We start from the raw sequence: 24209 nt of genomic DNA, 5'->3' as shown, positions 1-24209 counted from the left end.
GAAATTTGGTGGTTTCAATCCCGTAACTAAAGTGAAATCTCTGCATGAGTAATTGCGCGGCGCCGTTAACTGCACACGATCATCCGGGCACTTTGTCTGGCTCAGAAAAAAAATCGATTGAAAATCTTTTAAGTATGCAACATTTTCTTTTTACCATTGAAGTGAAATTACTGTTGAATTAGTTATTGTTTAGTCAAACATATTTGTCCATTCCTTACGTATTGAAAAGGTATTTTTTTGTTGCACGTACTGTACGTGCAGTAAGAAAGAAAGTTTGGTAAACCGGGCCGGTGTCGCATCACGCATGTCTGACTGACTGACAAAACACTGACACAATTCTCTCTATCATTTCCTTTTAAGAAGTAACTAGTTTAAGTCCTTGCTCATCTTTACAGGGTAGTGTTAAAAATGTTAGGAATCTGAAAATGATGCAGTAAAAGTGGTTCAAGATAAGAAAATTCTGGGAAAATAATATGAAATTAGGCAAAGCCTATGAACGGGGAAGTCGTTAAAATATTCCTTTCATTCCTTCCGTTTTAAAGGTGTCATTCGGTATTACATGCACTGCTTCCGTTTTCACTCGGAACACTCGACGATTATTATTTATCCGAAAAGTTGAGATTTGGTACGTTATCGGAATACCCCGCCTATTATCATTGAGTTACATTGTAAATGGCGGTGCCCGACTAGAACTGACACTGAAAATTTCGTTGATAGGTATAGAATTCTATATATTTTTTAATTGTTTTTTATTTGATTTTCTTTTAAATATACACGTGTAGTCTATAGCCGGGCAAGCCAAAGCCCGGACCCGCTTCGCAGGCCCGGTCTTTGACTTCCCCGTATTAAAAACAAAAACAAATTTTGGATTTGCAAGATCACACACCGTTTTTCCCGCATTTGGTTTTTGTATAATTTTTGAACTGGAAGTTTGTAGAATATTACTAATCGAAATACAGATATAACAATTTGCAGGTTGTCGTGAGTTGTTACTTGTAACTAACTTTTCATCCATGTTTACAGTATTTGTTCTTGATACCTATTACTTTGATATTTGTTGAGAAATTCAATTGATTGTAGCCTGGAACCCCGTTGTATCGATCTATTAACCCATAAATCACAACTGCAGTTAAAAACATTAAATTTACATGGCAAACATCACTGATATATAGTTTTTAGCTTTGGAATATACGATTATTTACAAATATGTCAAACAGGTTGAAGAATTAAGGTCACGCCATTATATCGATGCATTGTGAGAATCGCTCATTAAGTCAAAGTTTTGGAAGTCTGACCCATCTTTATGCTAGATTTTTCAGTCAATTAGAATCAAAGATGTCTGTTTTAAAATGTCAGCATAAATTAAGGAACTTGCAACAGACAGTAAATGTGTTTTTAATAAGAACACTATATTTATAAGTCCATTTATTATCTACAAAGTCTGACGGTACTGGAAACCTGTTTTTGACCGTTTTTTACGGCACAAAACAAATGCGAAAGATTTTCGTGACACTTTTGTAAATGTTAGCAATCAGTAGCTACTGCATTTTGCAAAAAAATTGAAAGATTTGTAAATAGATCGATACAATGAATAGCACGATACAATGGGGTTCCACTATATAGCATCATAAGCATGGGCATATGTCACAGAAAAGAACTGTTCACTCTTTTTTTGAGAAAATGAGTAAGTTTGCTTGGTATAGCTATGGTAAATCATTCCAAGGTTCCTGGGGAACAGTCGCTGTATAAAGCTCTGACTCAATTCACATTGCATCATGCCCAATCATGCACTACAGTGCTGCACACAGTGTAAGCACATCAAAGAAACTTAGATATTGTAATATGAAGTGTTAGGTAAGGCTCCAACTTTATCCTGTGAAACACTTTCTTTTGGATTCACAATGTTTCTGACCCACAAGTGACCGTTTAAAGGAAGTGATATGTCAGATTTAGTTTCCATAAATTCATAATTCTTAATTATTAACTGTTGCATGTATAAAGAATTTTGTCATTCAATTCTATCTGACTTGAGTCCAGTAAAATTGGTTAAGGTGGACATACCAAGGGTATCAAAAATTTTTAGCTGATAATTATGATACAGTTTTTTTGAGTATAAAATTTGTTTTTTGAGAGTACTGATTTAACTTATAAATTGTTTTCTTGTATTTTAGGTTTAAATGATGGCACACTATGTGTACCCAGCAGCTAATGCAGCACAGCCTGCCCCAGCTTATCCTGCTGCAGTACAGACAGCATTTGTTGCAGCAACACCTCAAGCAGCAGCTTACGCTACAGCACCAAGAGCAGGACAGGCATACGATGCCTACCAGACACAACATACCACGCCGCAATATGCTTATGCTAGAACTCAAGTTGCAGTTACTGTAAGTTTTTGGTGCATTAGCAGCAAAAATATTTTCAGAGTCTCAGTCACTTGTCAAGCAGGAGGAGTAGCTTCTAAACCAAATGTGCAGGCAACATTTTTCTACATGTCCTGCATCGAGTTCTCTTAAATTTATGATGGATGAGACAATTCTACAGAGCTACTTGTCCTGACCACTAAGTTATACTTGTCCTTCATCCTGTGACTACTAAATTGTACTTGTCCCGCATCCTATGCTACTCTTTTGTCTGTATTTCATGGATAATTTTCTGATGCTTTAAATTATATTAGTTAATACACATGGACCAGTAGATTTAGTTTTAAGTATGATTATATGAAATATCAAATAGAACATAAAAAATTTATGCTTTAGAAGAAATACTACTAGCACATGAGCAAAACTTTCAAGATGTGTTTTTGTTTGATTATAATACAAAATGTATTAATCTGTTTTGTATTTAACCTGTATATTTTTCATTAACAGCCTGCTGCCACATATGAACAAAAGACATATTATCAGCCTGCACAAGCTACTGCAACTTACACAACAGGAGATACACAATATCAACAACAAACTGGTACATTTATTGAGCTGTCATTGATACAATGTTGTTATTTAATGTACATATTTCATAGTAGTGAAGACAAATAATGGTCACAAAAAACATGCATAGGGCATTATAAATAGTACATGTACTTAACTTTTTTCACAGACTGTATATTACTGTAAACATGAACTTTGTGAATTTAGATTTAACGTTATACTCGGCATAATGATCAATATTTGTCATTAGATATCAATAGTTCATGAATGCTTTGGACTGAATCATTGGCAGCTCTATTCAGTTATATTTGTTCTTTTGAGTTTCAGTTTGTAAAATTTGCCATGATTTTGTCAGAGCAAAAAGTCCTACTTGTGTTTTTACAAAATAAATAATTAGTAATACCTAGATATGATATGTTACAACTACTTTCTTTTTCAACGTAAATAGTAGTAGCTTATGTATCATTTAATGTAATAATAGAAAATATTTTCCCATCTTAAAATTAGCACATTGTTACTGAATTAATTTAATCTTAGCCTTGTCCTCATCAATGTTACAGTTGTGGTGAAACCATCATATTCCACTGGTACAACTTACACAGCACAGAGACAGGCTACAGTACCGAAGGTGCAGACAGTTCAAGTGACGTCTACACCGACTAACTATGTTTACACTGCCGGGGCTACTAGTCAGAGTGCAACAACGTACAACCCTGCCACAACTTACCAGTCAGCCACCACTGCTACAACTTCAACTTATTCTGGTACATAACTTTTACTGTATCAGTAAAGTCAAGAGTTTTAACTTGATATCTGTGTGCATTAGAGACTTGATAAATAGATTCTTTCTATAATATAAGCATTGACCTTGAGTGGAAGATAAAACTTATTTTGTATCTTGGTATCTCAGTAGATGGTGAGCCTCTGTGATTGGTTAATATGCAAGTTTACTTGTCCCTCTATGCATTGGGTTTGATTCCGGTCTTCATTAACTTTCATGTTAGGAAGTTATCCAACTATCATATGATCAGTGGTTCTATTTTTGTTTATTCTCTTGACTTGATTTGAATTTTGTTGTAAACCAACATATTGAATTAATTCTGAAAGTTTACCCGATTTGTAATTCAGGGGTTGATGGTTTGATCTGCAGGCAAAGCATAATTTATCCTTGACAGTTGAGTCTAATGGTGATATGCCTCTCACTGCTGATTCTGAAATCATGTAATATGAGTATTGGTCACATGTGGAGAAATTTGTAAGTTGTTAAGTTAGTTAGTTTTCATTGTACACAGGTTATGATGCAGCCCTATACTCAGCTGCAACAAGTTATTACCAGCAACAACAAGCTGCTAAAGCTACTGGTACCTGGTCTACACTGAAGAAAACAGGAACCACCACTGTGGGCAAGAATGGATTAGGAAAGCCAAAAGTTACAAAGCAGCCTCAGCTCCATTATTGTGATGTGTGTAAGATAAGCTGTGCTGGACCACAGGTATTTATAGTCCATCATGTAATAATCTTGTCAGCCTTTAAAAGAAGATATTGGTATCTGCGGAAACAAAAATTATCTGTTTAATTTTCAACTTTTAAAAAGTGATATTTATGGAGGGGAAAAATGATCTGTGAAATAAATGATCTATGTTGCACAGCTAAAGCTTTTGGAATAAAATCCCTCTCAATGCTTTCTCTTTGATCGATATAAGGTTTCTGTTGTCTTATCTGCCAAGTGTATAAATTTTATTTACACTTTTGTGTAATAAAAATCTCCACTATTTTGTACTTAATGAAATGAAAGATATTGAACAAGGTATTTCTTGAAATGTCACACTTTCAAGCAAGATACATTTTACATGTTCTCTTTTATCACCTTCAACTCAATTGTAAATCTGTTGTTAAAATGGGAGGAATTTCATGTTTCAGACATACAGGGAGCATCTGGAAGGCCAGAAGCACAAGAAGAAAGAAGCTGCAGCCAAATCTGGTACTGCAACTGCGACCACCGGCCGCGGAGGTCAGAACCAGCTGCGCTGCGAACTCTGTGATGTTACATGTACTGGAGCAGATGCTTACGCTGCTCATGTTAGAGGAGCTAAACATCAAAAGGTAAATAAAGGTTTACTGCAGAAAAATGGGTAAAAATCTAAGAATTCATATAACGCAGATGAATATGCTCCTCTTGAGAAATCTTGCTTAAAGATTATCAAAATATTTTAAGCATGATTGAGAACATAAAAATATAGAAATTATGCACATGTCCAAAAATAATTTTTCTGTCCATATAATTTATTTGTTATGTAATAGGAGTAAAACAGAAGACTTCCTTGTTGAAACAATTTTATGATGTTAAGGATTGTATGCTAGAAATTTTGTTGATTCATTTTAATGCTGTTCATGATTGCATGCTAGAAATTTTGTTGAAACATTTTTATACTGTTAAGGATTGTATACTAGCAATTTTGATATTCATTTATATATACAACTTTTTAAAGGTACTTAAGCTACATACTAAACTTGGTAAGCCAATTCCATCAACTGACCCAGTGGTTGTGGGTCAAACAAAAGCTAGCACAACAACACAGTCCACTGCTAAAACTGTTACAAGTAACACAACAAAAGCAGCTCCAGTCCAGCCTGCTCCAAGTGCTGTGAAGAAGGTCCTTGCTACTCCTAAGATTACCTTTGTTGGTAAGTTGTTACTACAATAATCTTTACACTTAAAATGTAATATTTGATTGAAAAACATATTCTTTTTATTAAAAATGTAATTTTCATATATAAAAAAAACCCCACCAAGATGATGTACTATTAAAATATTTTCTTTGTTTTTGTTGATCAGGTGGAAGTCAGTTGAAGACAACTGGTGCTAAGATGGAGGAGGTGAAAGCACCCACACCTAGTTCAGCTTCAACTGTCTCCTCACAAATTTCTGTGGATTGTAAGCAATTTAATTTTAATATTGTTTGTTTGAATTTTTGTTACAAATTAAAAGATAAATTTATTAGCTTAACTTCTTTATCATTAAAAAGCAGAAAATATTTTTGTCTGTTAAAATATGATATGCATGTGTGTTCAATAACAGAGACATTCTGTGTTAAACCTTTTTCAAGAATTGACTATTAGATTAGGAACAAGGTAAGTATATATATAAAACTATTATAGAATAATAGTAAGATATAATAATAAGAATAGATACAGATTCATGTCCTGTAAGAATTATCTGTTAATTATAGAACTGATATTTCAGCTGATGATATGGATGATGGTCCTCTAAACATTCTTGGAGAAAAGGATGTTACCCCAGTTGGTATGTTGATATTTTACATTGATTTAGTAATCACATACTCGAAACATGTATAAACAAACATTTCATAGTACATTCTGCATTTAAGCAGGTTGGGCTATATTGTTACTGTAAAGGGTCATGTATCTTTTATTTTTGCAACATAATTGTTACATTTTGACATCTGTATTAGATTGAAAACTGCTTAATATGAAATAAAGTTTATGTGTAGTCAAAGATAAATATGTGGATTTCAACATCAGGTCTTCTTGTGAAAATATACAGATTATATACATTGTGTATTTAAGATTGTCAGTTAATAACAGTTTTTGGTTTTTATTTAAATTTTGAAATAACCCATGACATTCTGACATTTGATTGTAATTCAGGTCATGAGTACATTGAAGAGATCAAGAATGATGCCACTGGAAAGATCATCAGTTTTAACTGTAAATTATGTGAGTGTAAATTCAATGATCCAAATGCGAAGGATATGCACATGAAAGGAAGAAGGCATAGGCTGCAATATAAGGTAAAGTGTTTTCAGTCTTTTAGAAATATTATCTTTAGTAATATGTGAAACACTCGCCCTCATTGTTAGAGTTTTGTGTCCCATCATGAACTTTGGATTCTTGCATATGAGGAAGTTTTTCGGCTAGTTTCTGAAAGGTAAATCTGTGAAAGGGCCATTCATCCACTAGTTAAGTTGGAAATTTGCCATTTGACCTTTAAGAATGTCAGTGTGGGCAACCTTAGAGAAGCATACCTTTGGGTTCATGCAAATTCTTACGACGTTAAAGAGTTCCAAAATTACATAAGGTGCTGTCAATATATAAAGTGATATCACCAAAAAAAAGTTGTTGTGTACAGATTTTCAGGATTGTTATTGAACTTTCGCCCATGTTAACACATTATTGGGCTATTGCACAACAGAAGTATGTAAAAATAATATTTTATATGGAAAAAATTGCCTATACCTCATGCATATTAGCAGTGTATGGTTCAGAGAAAAGAAATTGTATCAAACTTAATATACATAAAGTAGAGGAATATTATTGCCTTTCTGATGTGATCAATTATTTCTTCATAGAAAAAAGTGGATCCTAGTCTACAAGTTGAGATTAAGCCTAGTATTCGTGTTCGCAAGATTCAAGAGGAGAAGTTGAGACGTCAGGCACAGAAAGAGGAGTTCTGGAGACGTAAAGAGCAAGAACAAAGGTAATAATACAAATTTATTTGTAACTATCTGAAAGGACTGTTACTGAATGTAACTAACATGTTCAGATGCTTATTTATTGATTATTCATATACATGTACAATATGAAAATCTAACTATGCTTAGGTGTGAGAAGTGTAAACTCTTCATTCAGAAAGAGAGGAAAGGCTGTGTTGTACTTGCATAGAGAACGCAGAAATGCAAGGTTTCAATGTATAATCTTATAATTTATCTCTGATTTTTATAACTTTTCTCTGATGGTAATTATAATTCATTATGACCACTTTTTCCAACGGTGTCGAGTAATTAATTGGCTGCATATGTATAAGATTTGTTTATATAATCAGTAGTGATATGTTGAACGTAATATATGTTATACAGGATGGAGGAGGAGTATTACTGGGAAGAACGTCGCCGCTATCAGGAAGAGATGGAATATTATGAGTGGCATAGAATGGGAAGACCTGGTATGCCACCACTGAGATTTGGACAAATGCCACCAGTATGTATCAGTTTCTTACATGTAAATTGTCTTAAGTAAGCCAAGATTATAAGTATTAATTTTAAGTAATTTCACTGGAATACAGGATACTTGCTATAGATTTTAAGCAAAACAAAAAGAAACATAGACACATCATTCCATGTTGTAGTGCTACTGTCTTTGCCTTGTTTGTTTATGTTATATGGCCAATGACATTTCTGAGTTTTCAAACCTTTGAATTATAGGGTGTGAGGAAGCCAGATTCATCTGATGATCGTCATGTGATGGCCAAACATGCTTCAATCTATCCTAACGAAGAGGAGCTTCAACATGTACAGAATATTGTGTCAGCTTGTGAGAAAGCTCTCAAACTAGTGTCAGACTATGTAGCAGACTGGTGAATATATACCTCTATATCACATATTAGCAGCACAATGACAAAACCAACATAGTGTGTTTGCTACCAGCATGGGATCAAGACCAGCCTGTACATCCCCGCAGTCTGATCAAGATCCATGCTGTTTGCTTACACTATTACAAGTAGAGAAACTGATAGCGAACAGCATGGATCCTGATCAGACTGCGCTGGATACACAGCCTGGTATGGATTCATGCTGGTCGCAAACACACTATGTTGGTTTTTATTTTGACGCGGCTCATATATATATTAACATTTTGAACAAGAAATTTTTGTGAAGAAAAATTAAAAAACTAAAACCAGATTTAAAGTATTGTAAATTTGAGTAAGCTGTGAGGATATATATGTTTCTGTGCTTAAAAGGACATATGCTAACATTAAACATCAAGTACCCAAAATTATATTGAGTGCAAACAATTTTTAAAGAAAAAGTTGTATCATGTAAGTATGTGTATATTGCAGTGATGCAAAGGCTAAAGGTGTTGATAGTAAAGATGTAAAGAAAGAGCTACCTATAAAAGTGAAGAAAGAAGTGAAAGAATCTCCGAAGAAAGACGAGGAAACAAAAGAAACGTAAATTATTTTATTATGATATACGAAACTGCATTTATCTTAAACTTCACTGGGTTTACAGCTTAGAGAGAAGTGGGGTACAACCTTTTGAGAAAAAATTTGTTGTTTACCTTTAGCAAGAATCATTACACTAAATGCTTAGTATGAGTTGGTTCCAGAAACACATTAGAGAGTGTGTTTATTTTTAACTTACATGATATATAATAAGTTTATTATTCACAACGCTGTGTTCCAAGTGTGTAAATGAAATTATATATTGTTTCATTTGGCTTGTGTTTAAATTTTATATTTGTTTTCGTCCTGTGATGCAGTTGTATTTCACTATTAGATAATGTGATATTGACTTAATAATTGAATATACTTTCATCTTCAATAATTTTGTGTTTTTTTCTTGGTCACAGAGAGAAGGAAGAGGCTGTACCTCCACGTATATTAAAGGGAGTGATGAGAGTTGGTGTTCTAGCAAAGGGTTTGCTGCTTCATGGAGATCTCAATGTTCATCTGGTTGTCCTATGCTCGGAGAAACCCACTCGCACATTGCTGGAGAGAGTAGCTGATGGTCTGCCAAAACAATTTGCTGTAAGTAGGAATCCTATATAAGCTTATTTCACATGCATGTACATTTAATGGTCATCCTCAGTTTGATGTGAAAACAAATGTTGAACATAAACATACAGTCGACTCCGGTTATAAGGAACTCAATGGGACATTAAAATATCGTTCGTTATATCCGAAGTTCGCTAAAAGCGAAGTAGCAGCAACTTGCTGACTTGTTTGGATGGGGAAATTTGCTGTGAAAAAGCCATACTCTCCACTGGTTACCGATGTAACCGGTATTTACTTCAGCGGTTATTTAATGCGGGGCATTTTATTGAGCAATATATCATGTACATGGTACAAGTATTTATTCATGTATTAATTGTCTATAAAGTTCTTTTATCGTTTATTATCGTTTGGTTAATATTGCAAACAAAAAAATCGATTATTTGGCAATTATCGGGTATTTACAGCAATCAACTGAGGGTGTGAAATACAAATTTTCCGTAACAAGTAGGAAATTATATTGTGAAAACATTTTATGAAAATCTTTATTCCCTGAAGCCATAACTAACTTGTGCAATCATTTGATTGTATAATTATTGGATAGCGTTATTCATGTACTGATCCTAATCAAGCTCATCCCGATATTTCAAGTATAACAGTTTGTTATAACCGAGGAAATTTAAATGTTTTCCGTCATTTGGGGCTTGAAAAAATGGTTCGTTATAACCGAAAATTCGTTATAAGCGAGTACGTATTAAGCGATGTGATTTAATATAAAATAAAGAAGGAATCGGCAGGGGATGTCAGATTTAGTTCGCTATTAACGATAATTCGTTATAAGCGAGTTCGTTATAAGTAGAGTCGACTGTATTTCTAATTTTGATATTATTTTGGTCATCAGTCTTTGTTATAAAAGATATTAGGATTGGTTTCTTTACCCTATCAATGATGTGGCTAAAAAGTGTTCAGGTTTTAAATAAGAGTCATTATGTGAAATGAAAAGTCAACTCTGAAAACTAGTGATGGAAATCGGATGAAATTTGTCCCAATCGATCATCGATTCAGTCGGATGGGACATAATCGATAACTTTTGAAAAAAGTCGCGTTAAAAGAAATAGGAAAGTAACATTTCTTACCAAGGCACTTGATTATATTTAGTAACACAAACTTCATTTAGCACTTTTCAACACAGTTTTAACCTTATATAGTCATAATTTGATGAAATAGATTTTGTTTTTCAATGGATGTCAAATAATACCATTCATATCACATTATATTACTATTGTTTACATCATTTATTGATCCTGTTCAACTCTAAGATGTATCTGAGTGATTTTTTTGCGATCGGCGAGATGTTCCTAAAAGAAAATTACCGTCAGAATTTATTCCCTTTGATACTTTAAACATTTTCGACGACGTCGCGGAACAAATTTTTGTGAATTGATTATTGTCGTTTTACATAACAGTAACTGATTATCGGCGACTTGCGACATTCGGAACATCACTACTGAAAACGTCTCTGTAAATTTTGTGCTTTTCTTTGGTAGGTCAATCCATGAATTTTAGATACAAAGACATTTTATTTTGTCTACAATATTACATTTTGTATTTTGTTTTGCATAATTTGCATTTTACTGTTTTGCAAAAACGTCCAATCCATGAATGTAAGAACCCCACAAATCGGTTTTTTCACAAAATCACGAGTATTTGTTAAACTGTAAAGAAGTGGTGTTTTTAGCTTAGGGAAGTCAGTTAAGTTTCGGCAATTTACTTATGTTTCACTGAAAGATTGTTTGAGGCAATATATAGGGCCAGTGAAAGAGTCGTAATATTTTGCTTATACATTCAGAATTAGTAGTAAATATTTGTCTAGAAGTTTATATGATAGGCATGCTGATCAATCTTTATTTAATTGCGCGATAGTGTCGTGATACTAAGTAAATATGGTATGCTCATTTTAATTTTGTATGGCTAACTTTTTGATTGATATTGATTAGTTGACAAAGATGTAAACAAAGTTTTTTTATCTGTAATAGACTGTAACAGAGGAGAAGTATGATGTCAAGAGATGTGTGGAGGAGGCAGCCATCGTAGTCACAAATAACGTGGATCCGAAAGTCTCGTGCACGATTACCCTAACGTCACCTATTATGAGAGAGTCAACCGAAGGAGGTATTGTCTTCATTATCACTTGGGGGGATATCCTGGATTAACACGTGAATTATATTTTAAGACTTGTGAAAAAAAACAATTGCAGCAAGTATTTTGGAAACTTGTTTTTGGCATTCAGTAGAATGGTCATGGCTGGGCTTGATAAGCAATAAAGAATGGAAAAAAATATATCTTTAATATATGACTTTTTATAATCATTTATATTAGGAAGAAGATATTTTATTGTTGTAAGGAAGAAAACATTTTTATTTTCAATCTTGTGTCATGATCAATCTACAATCAAAAGTGTACTAAACATGAAAAGTCTTGAAATTTGAAATTAATGGAAGAGGAAAGAAGAAAAAAAGATATGAAAAATGCAGTGTAAACGGAAGGCTTACAATGAAGTTTAATTTGTATTGAAATAAAAAGTTTGCTGTCATGTATTAATACTACATAAAATGTTGTTCATTTTCATGCTAAACGTTGGGAAGCCTTCTTTTACTAGCAGTGAGCTTCATGGGAAGTGTAGATGGATTTTTGACCATGATCGGGGCTTCGGTTGGGGGACTCTGTCGCATAAATAGGCTTTACTTCAACCTTTGTCTCCCTTTCAATATGTGTTTTCTTACCATGAATATATCTTTAATTAATGGTTAAATGCTTCTCTTGAAATTCCATTTAGACGCTATTTTAAGAAATAGTCTTTTGGTTAATAATTGTTGAGCCATTATTATTTGAAATTTGTTCTTAATAATTTCTTTCAAAGTCTAAGAATACATTTTGATATTGTTGTAGAGATTTTAATCCTAGAAGATGGTCATGTTTTAACACATATAGGTTTCATGCAATACAAAATATAGTTTATTTTTATCAATATGAAATTTTGTCATTGCTGTTAAAAGTCTTGAAATCTAGAAGATGTGTATTTTACAACTGTTCAATCCCAAATGTCTTGAGCATTTTCCCTGTGTAAAAAGATAACCATGTTGTAGAAAGCCTGGCATTGTATGTGACAGTGTCCTCCTATAGGGGAGAGATTTGAGCGGTAAGAGGCTCAGAAATCTCCCTGTGAACCTGAAGCCCTGTTTCGATGCTCAAACACCCATACAGAAAGTAGTCCATCATGCGTGTTTGTTAATACAGAGACCACAACAGTAACGGTGAAAGATCCTCCAGATGTGTTGGATAGGCAGAAATGCCTAGATGCTCTAGCAGCCCTACGACATGCTAAATGGTTCCAGGTTCGATACTACTTTTATACTACTTTGCAGCCTTATGACATGTGTTTTTGTTATATTTTACTCATTTTTTACATGAATTTGTTTGAATGAGGTTGTTAGAAAATTCTATGGGTATGAATGATCAATCTTTTATCTGAATTCATTGAGTAGGTTCTCCCAATCCATTGTATCATAGCCAAGGCAGGATTTACTTGAGAGCAGTAGGACTCTTGACGTTATTTCTGCTTAATTTGTCAGCCTGATTAGCTCAATAGGAAGAGCATCAGATAAGTAAGGGGTGTCTGGTCTGATCATTGGTCAAGGCTTAATTTCTCTTGAAAATTTGATTATAGACTTTGGATCGAATGTTCATTTGTGTCTCATTGACTTAAAAATCAGCCTGTTAGGTGGACCAACTGCCTAGATATGACCATAAATGTGTTTAAATTGGTGTAAAAAAAAACACACACACACATAAAAAAATTAATACATATGACAAGTCCAGTTTGAATTGTGGAGTTTCTTTTTGTCATGACTATTTAGGCGGCATGAATAGAGGAGCTATTTTCGCATTAAAATTACTTCACCTTTGTATGATATAATTAGTGTAAAAAATAAGGACAGTTTGCATTCCAAGTGTAAAAAAAATTGAAATATAAGTGTATTGCTCTAAAGTAAAAATTGGCTTGACTATTATGTAATGGATTCATAACTTTGACTTGACACATGTTAAGATTCTCTGGCATAACATCTACAGTCTTGTGACTGCACATAATATACATGCTTGGCAAATATCATGCCACCTTATTATGAAAGGCCCAGATGTAGTCTGTTTGGAATATTGTCATGGTTTTGTTTTAGACACTATGTCAAATTTGGTTGATTAGTCAAATCAAAAATTTGCAAAAAAAACCAACAACAAAAGAACATGCTTTTACTGATACAGTTCAGTGAAACTTTTGTTATAGTACCAGTATATGCAAACATAAAACTGGCAATTATTAAATTATTACTATTCGTGTGAAACAAGGTAAGTAGATCTGTCAGAGTCATAAGCTTACATAAAGACATTTAATCATCATTTATTTCTAAAAATAGAACAAATACAGGGTGTAAGTTTGGTGTGTATGAATTGGAGTACAATATTTGATGATTGAGTGATCTTTTGTTGACTAATAGAATATGCATTATCATGGAACTGTTGAAACATATTTTGCACATTTTTAAAGACTTTGATTAAAAACTGTACGCCCATTATAGACTGTGTATCAGTATATTGAACACTTTTGAGTTGTCATTATTATGCAAGGGCAGTGCCAGAACAGTCCTAACGTTTCCATTGCTTTGCTTTAATATTTTTAAATCTGTTTAATGATATTGACAACTTTAGTGTTTAAGGCAACTCTGTCAAAATTATAAGCCCTTGACAGTGTTGTTTTAAGCTCTCAAATTGTCATTTTTAGCCATCATAAATTTGGACACACAAATGTTGCACATATGTAGTAGTGTTATAGGTATATTTTGTCCCCCTCTGTACAGATCCATGCATATTCCATGAAGTGACTAGTTTTAAGATTGATCATTGATCTTCATTACACATGAGGCTGGAAAGTTAACGAAAGTAGACATACAGCTGTCACCAAGTGTATAATACTTGGCCGAGGCTCAAAATCTACTCACATATATATGTTCTCCTCCCTCCAAACTCTCGGGAATCTGGATTTCAGTAACAAATGTTGTATCTTTTAATAAAGTAAATGACAAGCGTAATTAAAATTACTTAGGAACTACTTTCTTATAGAAGAAGTAGATGAATTTATAATATTGTCATGAATAGTGACTTCTTGTTTTATCCTATATTTTAAAAGAACGGCTGCCATAATTTGAACCCAGGCCTGACATGACAGACAAATGACATTGTGCTGGACAGCTTTAACTTTTATACTCTCTTACTCAGACCCATAATAGTATCTAATAGTATAAATGGCAGTTGCATCTTTCATATATCTAGGATTAAACCTTTTACTCATTTTTGTCATTCATGATTGAAAAAAAGTCCAGATTCTTGATCGTATATCTTATGTACATGATTAGATGAGTATGAAAGTATTTCTATAATTCATCTGTAGGCTAGAGCAAACGGTCTGCAGTCATGCGTTATTGTGATAAGAATCCTACGAGACCTTTGCCAACGGGTTCCAACTTGGACACCACTGAATGAATGGGTAGGTTTTATTTTAGTTTTCCTTTATGCTTAAATGAAGATATTAATTACTCATTGGTGTTTATAATGATGTTGTATGATTAAAATCAGTTGATTTACATTAGTTAAAAGCTGGAAAAAGAACTGTTCTGTCTTTGTCAAAGATGATCGATATGTGCCATGGAATGATTAATATACATCTATATTGAATTGGAATTAAAAGCTTTTTAGCTTGACTATTTGAAAAAATAGTTGTGTTGCTATCATATTTTTCAGTGTAATGCATAACACTTTGGCTGAAATTTTACTTGCAATTTCTTGTACAGTCTCCTATGTCAGTATGCTGTACCTATCTTATCAACCATTAAAGATATTTGCTTGTAACTTTACACTTGTGTCAGAGATCATACTTGTGATTCACCGTTTAATGTCCAAACTCTTCTGATTTTGATTGAATTATGACCCTTTGTAAACTTAAAAATTCTTGGGTCAAATTTTGCTTGCAACATTGATCTTGAAATTGACTTAAAAACAACTGAAGATATTCACATGAAACTTAATACACATGTTCAAGATTATAATTAGTGCTAGCTGTCTAAGGCCCATAGGGGTTGCATGAAATTTAACTGATGTAATGTCCATTTGTGTACCAAAAGTTTTGCATGCAACATCAATCTCCAAAACAACTGAAGATATCCACATGGAATTTGTCATCATAATTAGAGGTAACTTTCCAAAGCACATTACTCGGACATGAATTTTCATCGAGTAATGACCCTTTGTGAACTTAGAAAATTCTTTGTTCAACTTTTTCATTGCAACACTAATCTTCAAAGCACTTAAGGATATATTTTTGCAACTTGATACATGTCTTCAAGATTATAATTGGAGGATATTGTCAAGGGTCTATAACTGACCTGGAATTTGATTGAATTATGGCCTGTTGCTTACATAGAATATTGTTAGTCATAGTTTTGAATGCAATTTTCATGTTTAAAAATAACGGAAGGTATTTTCTTTAAACTTAACACATGACATGTCTTCAGAATTACAATTCAAAGTCACTTTCAAATACCAGTAACTCTGGCATAGACTTGGAATGAAATATTGCTCTTGGTGAAATTGAAAATTCTTGGATAAGTATCCAAGATTATGTCATGTATTTTGAACAAATTCTTCCTCTTTGTTAATTCCTGATTTATGGAGGCTCTTGTTGAAGCACTGAGGTTAGTTCAGTGTGTTGTCTTAACAGTTATTGTTTACAGTATGAACTTGTACAAAATAAAAAAAGCTTCTGATATGAACATCATTTTGTTATGCTCCCCGAAAAAATTTCGGGGGAGCATATAGTCGCCGCCTTGTCCGTCCGTCCGTCCATCCGTCCGTCCGTCCGTCCGTCCGTCCGTCCGTCCCCTTTTCTTGTCCGGGACATAACTTTGAAACAACAAGAGGTATCAACATGAAACTTTGTAGGTAGATAGATCTCATTGAGTAGAAGTGCAGTGCACAAGAACCGTAACTCTGCCTTGCCTAATTTTTGAATTATTCCCCTTTGTTTATTTTTACACTTTGAACTTTGTCCGGGACATAACTCTAAAAGTATAAGAGGTATCAACATGAAACTTTGTAGGTAGATAGATCTCATTGAGTAGAAGTGCAGTGCACAAGAACCGTAACTCTGCCTTGCCTAATTTTTGAATTATCCCCCTTTGTTTATTTTACACTTTGAACTTTGTCCGGGACATAACTCTAAAAGTATAAGAGGTATCAACATGAAACTTTGTAGGTAGATAAATCTCATTGAGTAGGTGTGCAGTGCACAAGAATCATAACTCTGCCTTGCCTAATTTTTGAATTACCCCCCTTTGTTTATTTTACACTTTGAAATTTGTCCGGGACATAACTCTAAAAGTATAAGAGGTATCAACATGAAACTTTGTAGGTAGATAGATCTCATTGAGTAGAAGTGCAGTGCACAAGAACCGTAACTCTGCCTTGCCTAATTTTTGAATTATTCCCCTTTGTTTATTTTACACTTTGAACTTTGTCCGGGACATAACTCTAAAAGTATAAGAGGTATCAACATGAAACTTTGTAGGTAGATAGATCTCATTGAGTAGGTGTGCAGTACACAAGAACCGTAACTCTGCCTTGCCTAATTTTTGAATTATCCCCCTTTGTTTATTTTACACTTTGAAATTTGTCCGGGACATAACTCTAAAAGTATAAGAGGTATCAACATGAAACTTTGTAGTTAGATAGATCTTATTGAGTAGGTGTGCAGTGCACAAGAACCGTAACTCTGCCTTGCCTAATTTTTGAATTATCCCCCTTTGTTTATTTTACACTTTGAACTTTGTCCGGGACATAACTCTAAAAGTATAAGAGGTATCGACATGAAACTTTGTAGGTAGATAGATCTCATTGAGTAGGTGTGCAGTGCACAAGAACCGTAACTGCCTTGCCTAATTTTTGAATTATCCCCCTTTGTTTATTTTACACTTTGAAATTTGTCCTGGACATAACTCTGTATAAGAGGTATCAACATGAAACTTTGTAGGTAGTTAGATCTCATTTAGTAGGTGTGCAGTGCACAAGAACCGTAACTCTGCCTTGTCTAATTTTTAAATTATCCCCCTTTGTTTATTTTACACTTTGAACTTTGTCCGGGACATAACTCTAAAAGTATAAGAGGTATCAACATGAAACTTTGTAGATAGATAGATCTCATTGAGTAGGTGTGCAGTGAACAAGAACCTTAACTCTGCATTGCCTAATTTTTGAATTATCCTCCTTTGTTTATTTTTACACTTTGAACTTTGTCCGGGACATAACTCTTAATGTATAAGAGATATCAACATGAAACTTTGTAGGTAGATAGATCTCATTGAGTAAGTTTGCAGTGCACAAGAACTGTTACACTGTCTTGCCTACTTTTGGAGTTATTGCCCTTTGTTCATTTTGACACTTTGAACTTTGTCTGGGACATTACTCTAAAATTATAAGAGATATAAACATGAAACTTTGTAGATAGATAGGTCTCATTGGGTGGAAGTGCAGTGCTTAAGAATCATTACTCTGCCTTGCCTTATTTTGAAGTAATTGCCCTTTGTTTATTTTTACTTTTTGACTTTTGTCCTGGACATTACTTTAAAACTATTAGAGATATCAACATGAAACTTTGTAGGTAGCTAGGTATAATTGGATAGAACTGCAACGCTTAAAGAACCTAAACAAAGCCTGGTCTAATTTTGGAGTTATTGCCCTTTGTTCATTTTTTTTATACTTTCCTGTGTCCAGAACCTTCTCGGGGAGCATCACCCGGTTCAACCGGTTCTTGTTGATATATTTATTATCCCCCGCCGATGGAATCGGGAGGGAGATATAGTTTTGGCGTTGTCCGTCCGTCCGTCCGTCCGTCCATCCGTCCGTCCGAATTTCGTTTCCGGAGTAGTTCTCTGCAACTAATGGCTGGAATTCAACGAAACTTTATGGGAATGTTGATCAGCATGTGAAGTTGTGCACCTGGGTATTTTCGTCTGGATATTTTTAGTATTTTTAGAGTTATTGCCCTTGACTTAGAATTTCGTTTCCGGAGTAGTTCTCTGCAACTGATGGCTGGAATTCAACGAAACTTTATGGGAATGTTGATCAGCATGTGAAGTTGTGCACCTGGGTATTTTTGTTTGGATATTTTTAGTATTTTTAGAGTTATTGCCCTTGACTTAGAATTTCGTTTCCGGAGTAGTTCTCTGCAACTGATGGCTGGAATTCAACGAAACTTTATGGGAATGTTGATCAGCATGTGAAGTTGTGCACCTGGGTATTTTTGTTTGGATATTTTTAGTATTTTTAGAGTTATTGCCCTTGACTTAGTAAAATTTTGTAATTTTCTACTTGTGTTGCATGTAACTCAAAAAGAATTTGACCTAGAGTCATGAAACTTTACAGGAATGTTTATCAGTATGTGTAGTTGTGCACCTGGGTATTTTCGTCTGGATATTTTTAGTAGCTTTAGAGTTATTGCCCTTGACTTAGTAAAATTTTGTCATTTTCAACTTGTGTCGCATGTAACTCAAAAAGTATTTGACCGAGAGTCATGAAACTTTACAGGAATGTTGATCAGTATGTGTAGTTGTGCACCTGGGTATTTTCGTCTGGATATTTTTAGTATTTTTAGAGTTATTGCCTTTGACTTAGTAAAATTTTGTCATTTTCAACTTGTGTGGCATGTAACTCAAAAAGTATTTGACCTAGAGTCATGAAACTTTACAGGAATGTTGATCAGTATTTGTAGTTGTGCACCTGGGTATTTTCGTCTGGATATAGGTCCTCTACCAAAATTGTTCAAATTTTAGCCCTGGGGTCAAAATTGGCCCCACTCCAGGGGGTCATAGATTTTCCTTATATGTATATAGTGAAAACTTAAAAATTCTTCTTGTTTGAAGGTACATTTTTAGGCTTCAAGTTCAAAGAATATTACAGTTTATGCCATGATTAATATATAAATAAAGCCTTATGTCTTCAGTTGTTGTGTTAATAATAACCAGTACTCGGCGGGGGATATAAATTCAACAAATTTGCTTGTTATTATTATAACTGAACTATTATTCAGGCAATGGAACTACTTGTGGAGAAATGTGTAAGCAGTGGAGGTGGACATTTGAATCCTGGAGATGCTCTAAGACGTGTGTTTGAATGTATTGCTTCTGGTGTACTTCTTCCAGGTAAACAACAGAAGTTATAACAGTGTTAAAATATGTACTTCATGGTACAATTCTGTCATTGTTCAAACTGGACTTTGGGGCATTTGTTGCCGAGTGGTTAAGGCTGTTGACTTTAAACCACTTGCCTCTCACTGCTGTGGAACCGAATCTTGACAGGGACTTTGAATTTTTTCATGTGAGGAAGCTATCCAGCTAGCTTACTGAACATAGGTGGTTCTACTTCTGTGTCTGTTTGTGCCAGAAATAATGCTTGGAAGGACACTCAAGGCCTATCTTCACCAGTAAAGCTGGGAAGGGGCTATATGACCTCTACTGTGTTGATGCAATGTAAAACACAACTGGAAGAAAAAAACACAATAAGAAAGAAAAAAACACACAGAAACTGAACTTTAAGAACAATTTTTTATGGAATATTCAGTCAAAGTTTATAAATGCTAAATGCAATTACTATGTATATTTATTACATGCTTTTCGGTGGTTTATAGAAATATATCAGTGACATAAAATTGGTAATTTCACTGTTTGAAACAGTGAAATTACCACTTTGATAATTTCACTGTTTTGAATTTAAGCCCCTTACGTTGTTTCAGTGAAATACCAGCGTGCACAGTACTGGGTACCAACTTAATGACGTGACGTCGTAAATGACGTCAAGTTGTATTATTATTTGGCGCGCTTTTCATTCAGTATTAAGTTTAATGTCTTTTTAAAACGTTTCTTTGCATGTAATAAAAAGAAAATTTGTTTAGTTTAGTGTAAGATCGAAATATATTTCACCTTGTGAACACCAAAAGTACATATTTCACTCGTGGCTGCGCCACTCGTGAAATATACCTTTTGGTGCCCACTCGGTGAAATATATTCCGATCTTACACTGAAATAAACAAATATCCTCTATATAAACTGTATTGATGAGGACACTGTAATGCTTAAGATTGTTAATGTGAAAATTATCTGACCAGCTAGTTGCTTTAATAGCCTTTTTTACATGCTTTTCGGTTTGAAACAGTGAAATTACCACTTTGATAATTTCACTGTTTTGAATTTAAGCCCCTTACATTGTTTCAGTGAAATACCAGCTTGCACAGTACTGGGTACCAACTTAATGACGTGACGTCGTAAATGACGTCACGTTGTATTATTATTTGGCGCACTTTTCATTCAGTATTAGGTTTAATGTCTTTAAAAAACGTTTCTTTGCATATAATAAAAAGAAAATTTGTTTAGTTTAGTGTAAGATCGAAATATATTTCACCTTGTGAACACCAAAAGTTTATATTTCACTCGTGGCTTCGCCACTTGTGAAATATACCTTTTGGTGCTCACTCGGTGAAATATATTCCGATCTTACACTGAACTAAACAAATATCCTCTATTTATTCATACCCTTGATTTGTTAAATGGATTAATTGATCTGAAGTGCTATGAAGTATGCATTTTGATACAGTTTTGACGGATAACTTGTGTTTTGTTTCAGGTGGTCCTGGTTTATTGGATCCCTGTGAGAAAGACCCAGTGGATGCTGCTTCAGGTTTGAGTAACCAAGAAAGAGAAGATATTACTGCTTCTGCTCAGGTAAAAAAATATCTTGCATTTACCATGGTAATATATGAGCCGCGTCACGACAAAACCAACATAATGGGTTTGGGACCAGCATGGATCCAGACCAGCCTGCGCATCCGCGGGCAGTCTGATCAGGATACATGCTGTTCGCTTACCAACTGTATTACAAGTAGAGAAACTGATAGCGAACTGCATGGATCCTGATCAGACTGCGCGGATGCGCAGGCTGGTCTGGATCCATGCTGGTCACAAAACCATTGTGTTGGTTTTGTCATGACGCGGCTCATATGGTAATAAACATGTTTGTATTCTTTTATGACATTGTTATAGTGAACAATGATAATTTTACTGGTCTTGCTCGTCATTTGGTTTTTGTTTGTCATGAACTCTTATTATGTAATGTAGTAAATGTTTTTTCATCGTCAAAATTTGAAGTACATAACACACTGTAAAGTCTGTGAATGTATTCATTAGATTTCTTCATAACTTTCCTGTAATTTTGCAAGTTTTAGGCTTTAAGCTGATCTTAGAAATATTTTACTTTGAAAATGTAATTGTGATCTAGCTAGCTAAACAAATTACTTGTTCTTTTGCTAAACCCAATACTTGTTCTTTTGCTAAACCCAATACATGTATTTTTGCTCAGTACAGGTTGGTTCTAGGAATGGATTCGAAAGTGTGTATATAATCTAATAGCTTTCTACACAATCGATACCGCCTCCGTGGTCGAGGGGTTAGAGTCGATGACGTCTAATCCAGTTACCTCTCTGGCGTGGGTTCGATCCCCGGGAGATGCTTTGGTAGTTTAGCGCGGAGGAAGGTTGTCTAGTACTGGTGTAACTCTCCAGGAAAGATGGTTAGGAAACTACCCGCCTATATGACTTAAACACTGTTGAAAAAGGCGTAAAATGAAACAAACAAAACAAAATTCTACACAATCGAACTAAAATAAATTCTGTATAAACCAAACAAAAAATTCTGTGTATTTTGATAATTGACATTGATTATATTTGTTATTACTATTGCAGCATGCATTGAGGCTGATAGCATTCAGACAGATTCATAAAGTGTTGGGCATGGATGCACTACCTGTACCAAGGTTTGCTAGGAGACCATTTAGCTCCCGTAAACGTAGACGCACTGATAGCGCTGCTGGTGAGGGCGAAGGTGAAGGAACAGGTATGCATTACTTCCCTTTGTTTAGTGAGTCATTTGGCTGCAGGGTTAATCAAGCTGCTATTAGGCAGATACTGGGAAATATATTTCATGATCCAAGTTATTTCCCTTGCATTGTATCTTTACATGTTTTAAGTGCCTTTTCTCATTAGGAAAGCATATTCCTTAAGTATGTTCTAGTTTTAGCTTGAAGTGTCTCAAATGTGAATATACATTGACGATAAAATAAAAAATAAAGTGTTCCCAGTGCTATTTTAATAGGTTCAGTACATACACTATCTACTGAGTAATAAAAGTACTCTAATTTTGCCTTGATATGATTTATATCACTTATTTACCATTGACCATTATAGGAAATCCGAATGTTTAAGGAACATCCTTCTGTAGAAAGGGAGTACATGTGGTTTATCATGTTGTATATAAGACAGTAATAATGCATTTAAATCATGCAAGATGCTTATGCTTATCGCCTGAAAAGAAAGTAATGCTGAATGTGAAGTAATTGGTAATAAAAGAAGCAAAATATAAACAATGCGGTATTTTAAGGGCCATGTGAAATACTATATCACTTATTATAACTGTACTTATTGCCAAACCGCTAAGAAGCAACTGGCTGCAGAAACTAACAGGACACAAAAAATTTGTAGATTTTGAGATATTATATTTAACAATTTTAAGCTTAAAGGGCCTTGGAACATGTTTTAGTATTTTATTATTATTCATTTTTTGTAGCTGCGGAGAAGAAAGACAAGAAGGAAGAAGATACTATGGATACAAAATAAACATTCTATATTGAGTAACATGTGATACACTCCTGTGTATTAAGAGACAACTAAGTTTGATAAGTTGGTGAATCATTTTTAAAACTATATTTTTTGTGTGTTTGTATTTATAGATCATTAAAATCCTAAAATGTCAGTCATTGAGAGTGAGAGAGGCAGACATTTAGGTGAAAATATTTTTCTTTCAAGTATGATGCACTTGTTCGATGTGATTATACATTCTTTTTTTTGTAAATAAATGCATGAAATTTATATACTATTTTTTTTTATTTGAAAATTCAGTTCGTTAGATAAGGAAATTGTGGTTTACTAGAAAGGTGACCAAACATTGAATTACTGCTTCTTTATTCTTACTTTACTGTTGTCACTATGTTCTGAGAAGGATTGTAAAATTGTGAATCCTGTCTAGTTTTATGAATGGTTTATTTTGTTTCGTTTTGTTTTCTGTGTCCGGAAGCATTATAACTAATTCATCTTGCAAAATCATGTTGTTTTCCTTTCATAATGCTCCGTTTTAAGGAGATTTATTTTTGTTGTAAATGTTTGTCTTTGAGAAGTAATTTACATATGTATATAGGTAAACATAATCTAGTGATGTGGGTGTGTCATAAAGGGATTGTCACCATGTCAAGCCTTGATGAGGTATTTTTATCAGGACAATACTTAATGGGGGTGGGGGAGGTATAATTCCATTTGTTAATCTCCATGTTCCGAAGAGAATGCATGAGGGAAAAATAATGTATATTAATAGTCAAACTATTTATACAATACTTTGTAAACTTCAAAAATATTTGGTCAAACTCTAGGAAATTTTCATCTATTACTGCATTGCATTGTACATGTTCATCATAATTTTTGTAAAGATCCATGTTGTCAAAACATGTTGTGGTAATAAAGAGAAAATATACTGATGGATATTGTTTGTTTTATTTCCTCATATAAACAC

At 34.0% G+C, this 24209-nt stretch overlaps 1 protein-coding gene across 1 annotated transcript; it reads left to right on the top strand.

Annotated features, from left to right (window-relative positions):
- Window positions 1–24174, top strand: LOC132722984 (zinc finger RNA-binding protein-like). The gene is made up of 22 exons (XM_060707628.1): window positions 1–132; window positions 2172–2384; window positions 2868–2961; window positions 3488–3691; window positions 4220–4419; window positions 4848–5030; window positions 5417–5612; window positions 5764–5862; window positions 6172–6231; window positions 6597–6739; window positions 7298–7425; window positions 7805–7925; window positions 8150–8301; window positions 8785–8895; window positions 9297–9474; window positions 11475–11610; window positions 12736–12833; window positions 14942–15037; window positions 19631–19742; window positions 21220–21317; window positions 22334–22484; window positions 23214–24174. The coding sequence occupies exons 2-22, from the start codon at window positions 2178–2180 to the stop codon at window positions 23261–23263; spliced, it is 2817 nt and encodes a 938-aa protein (XP_060563611.1). The 5' UTR covers window positions 1–132; window positions 2172–2177; the 3' UTR covers window positions 23264–24174.
- The last annotated feature ends 35 nt before the right edge of the window (window positions 24175–24209 follow it).

This window comes from Ruditapes philippinarum, unplaced genomic scaffold (assembly GCF_026571515.1).
Source record: "Ruditapes philippinarum isolate M1 unplaced genomic scaffold, ASM2657151v2 ctg560_1_1_1_1, whole genome shotgun sequence".
NCBI lineage: Eukaryota > Metazoa > Mollusca > Bivalvia > Venerida > Veneridae > Ruditapes > Ruditapes philippinarum.
The sequence above is the reverse complement of the archived record's forward strand: the minus strand, read 5'-3'. Positions and strand labels throughout refer to the sequence as shown.

What these genes read in the sequence shown, in the direction of transcription:
- LOC132722984 (XM_060707628.1), top strand. Translation starts at nt 2,178, where the DNA reads ATGATGGCACACTATGTGTACCCAGCAGCTAATGCAGCACAGCCTGCC. An exon ending in TCCTAAGATTACCTTTGTTG is followed by an intron (nt 5,613 to 5,763) that starts GTAAGTTGTTAC and finishes TTTGTTGATCAG; the next exon opens with GTGGAAGTCAGTTGAAGACA. An exon ending in GTCTGCCAAAACAATTTGCT is followed by an intron (nt 9,475 to 11,474) that starts GTAAGTAGGAAT and finishes TATCTGTAATAG; the next exon opens with ACTGTAACAGAGGAGAAGTA.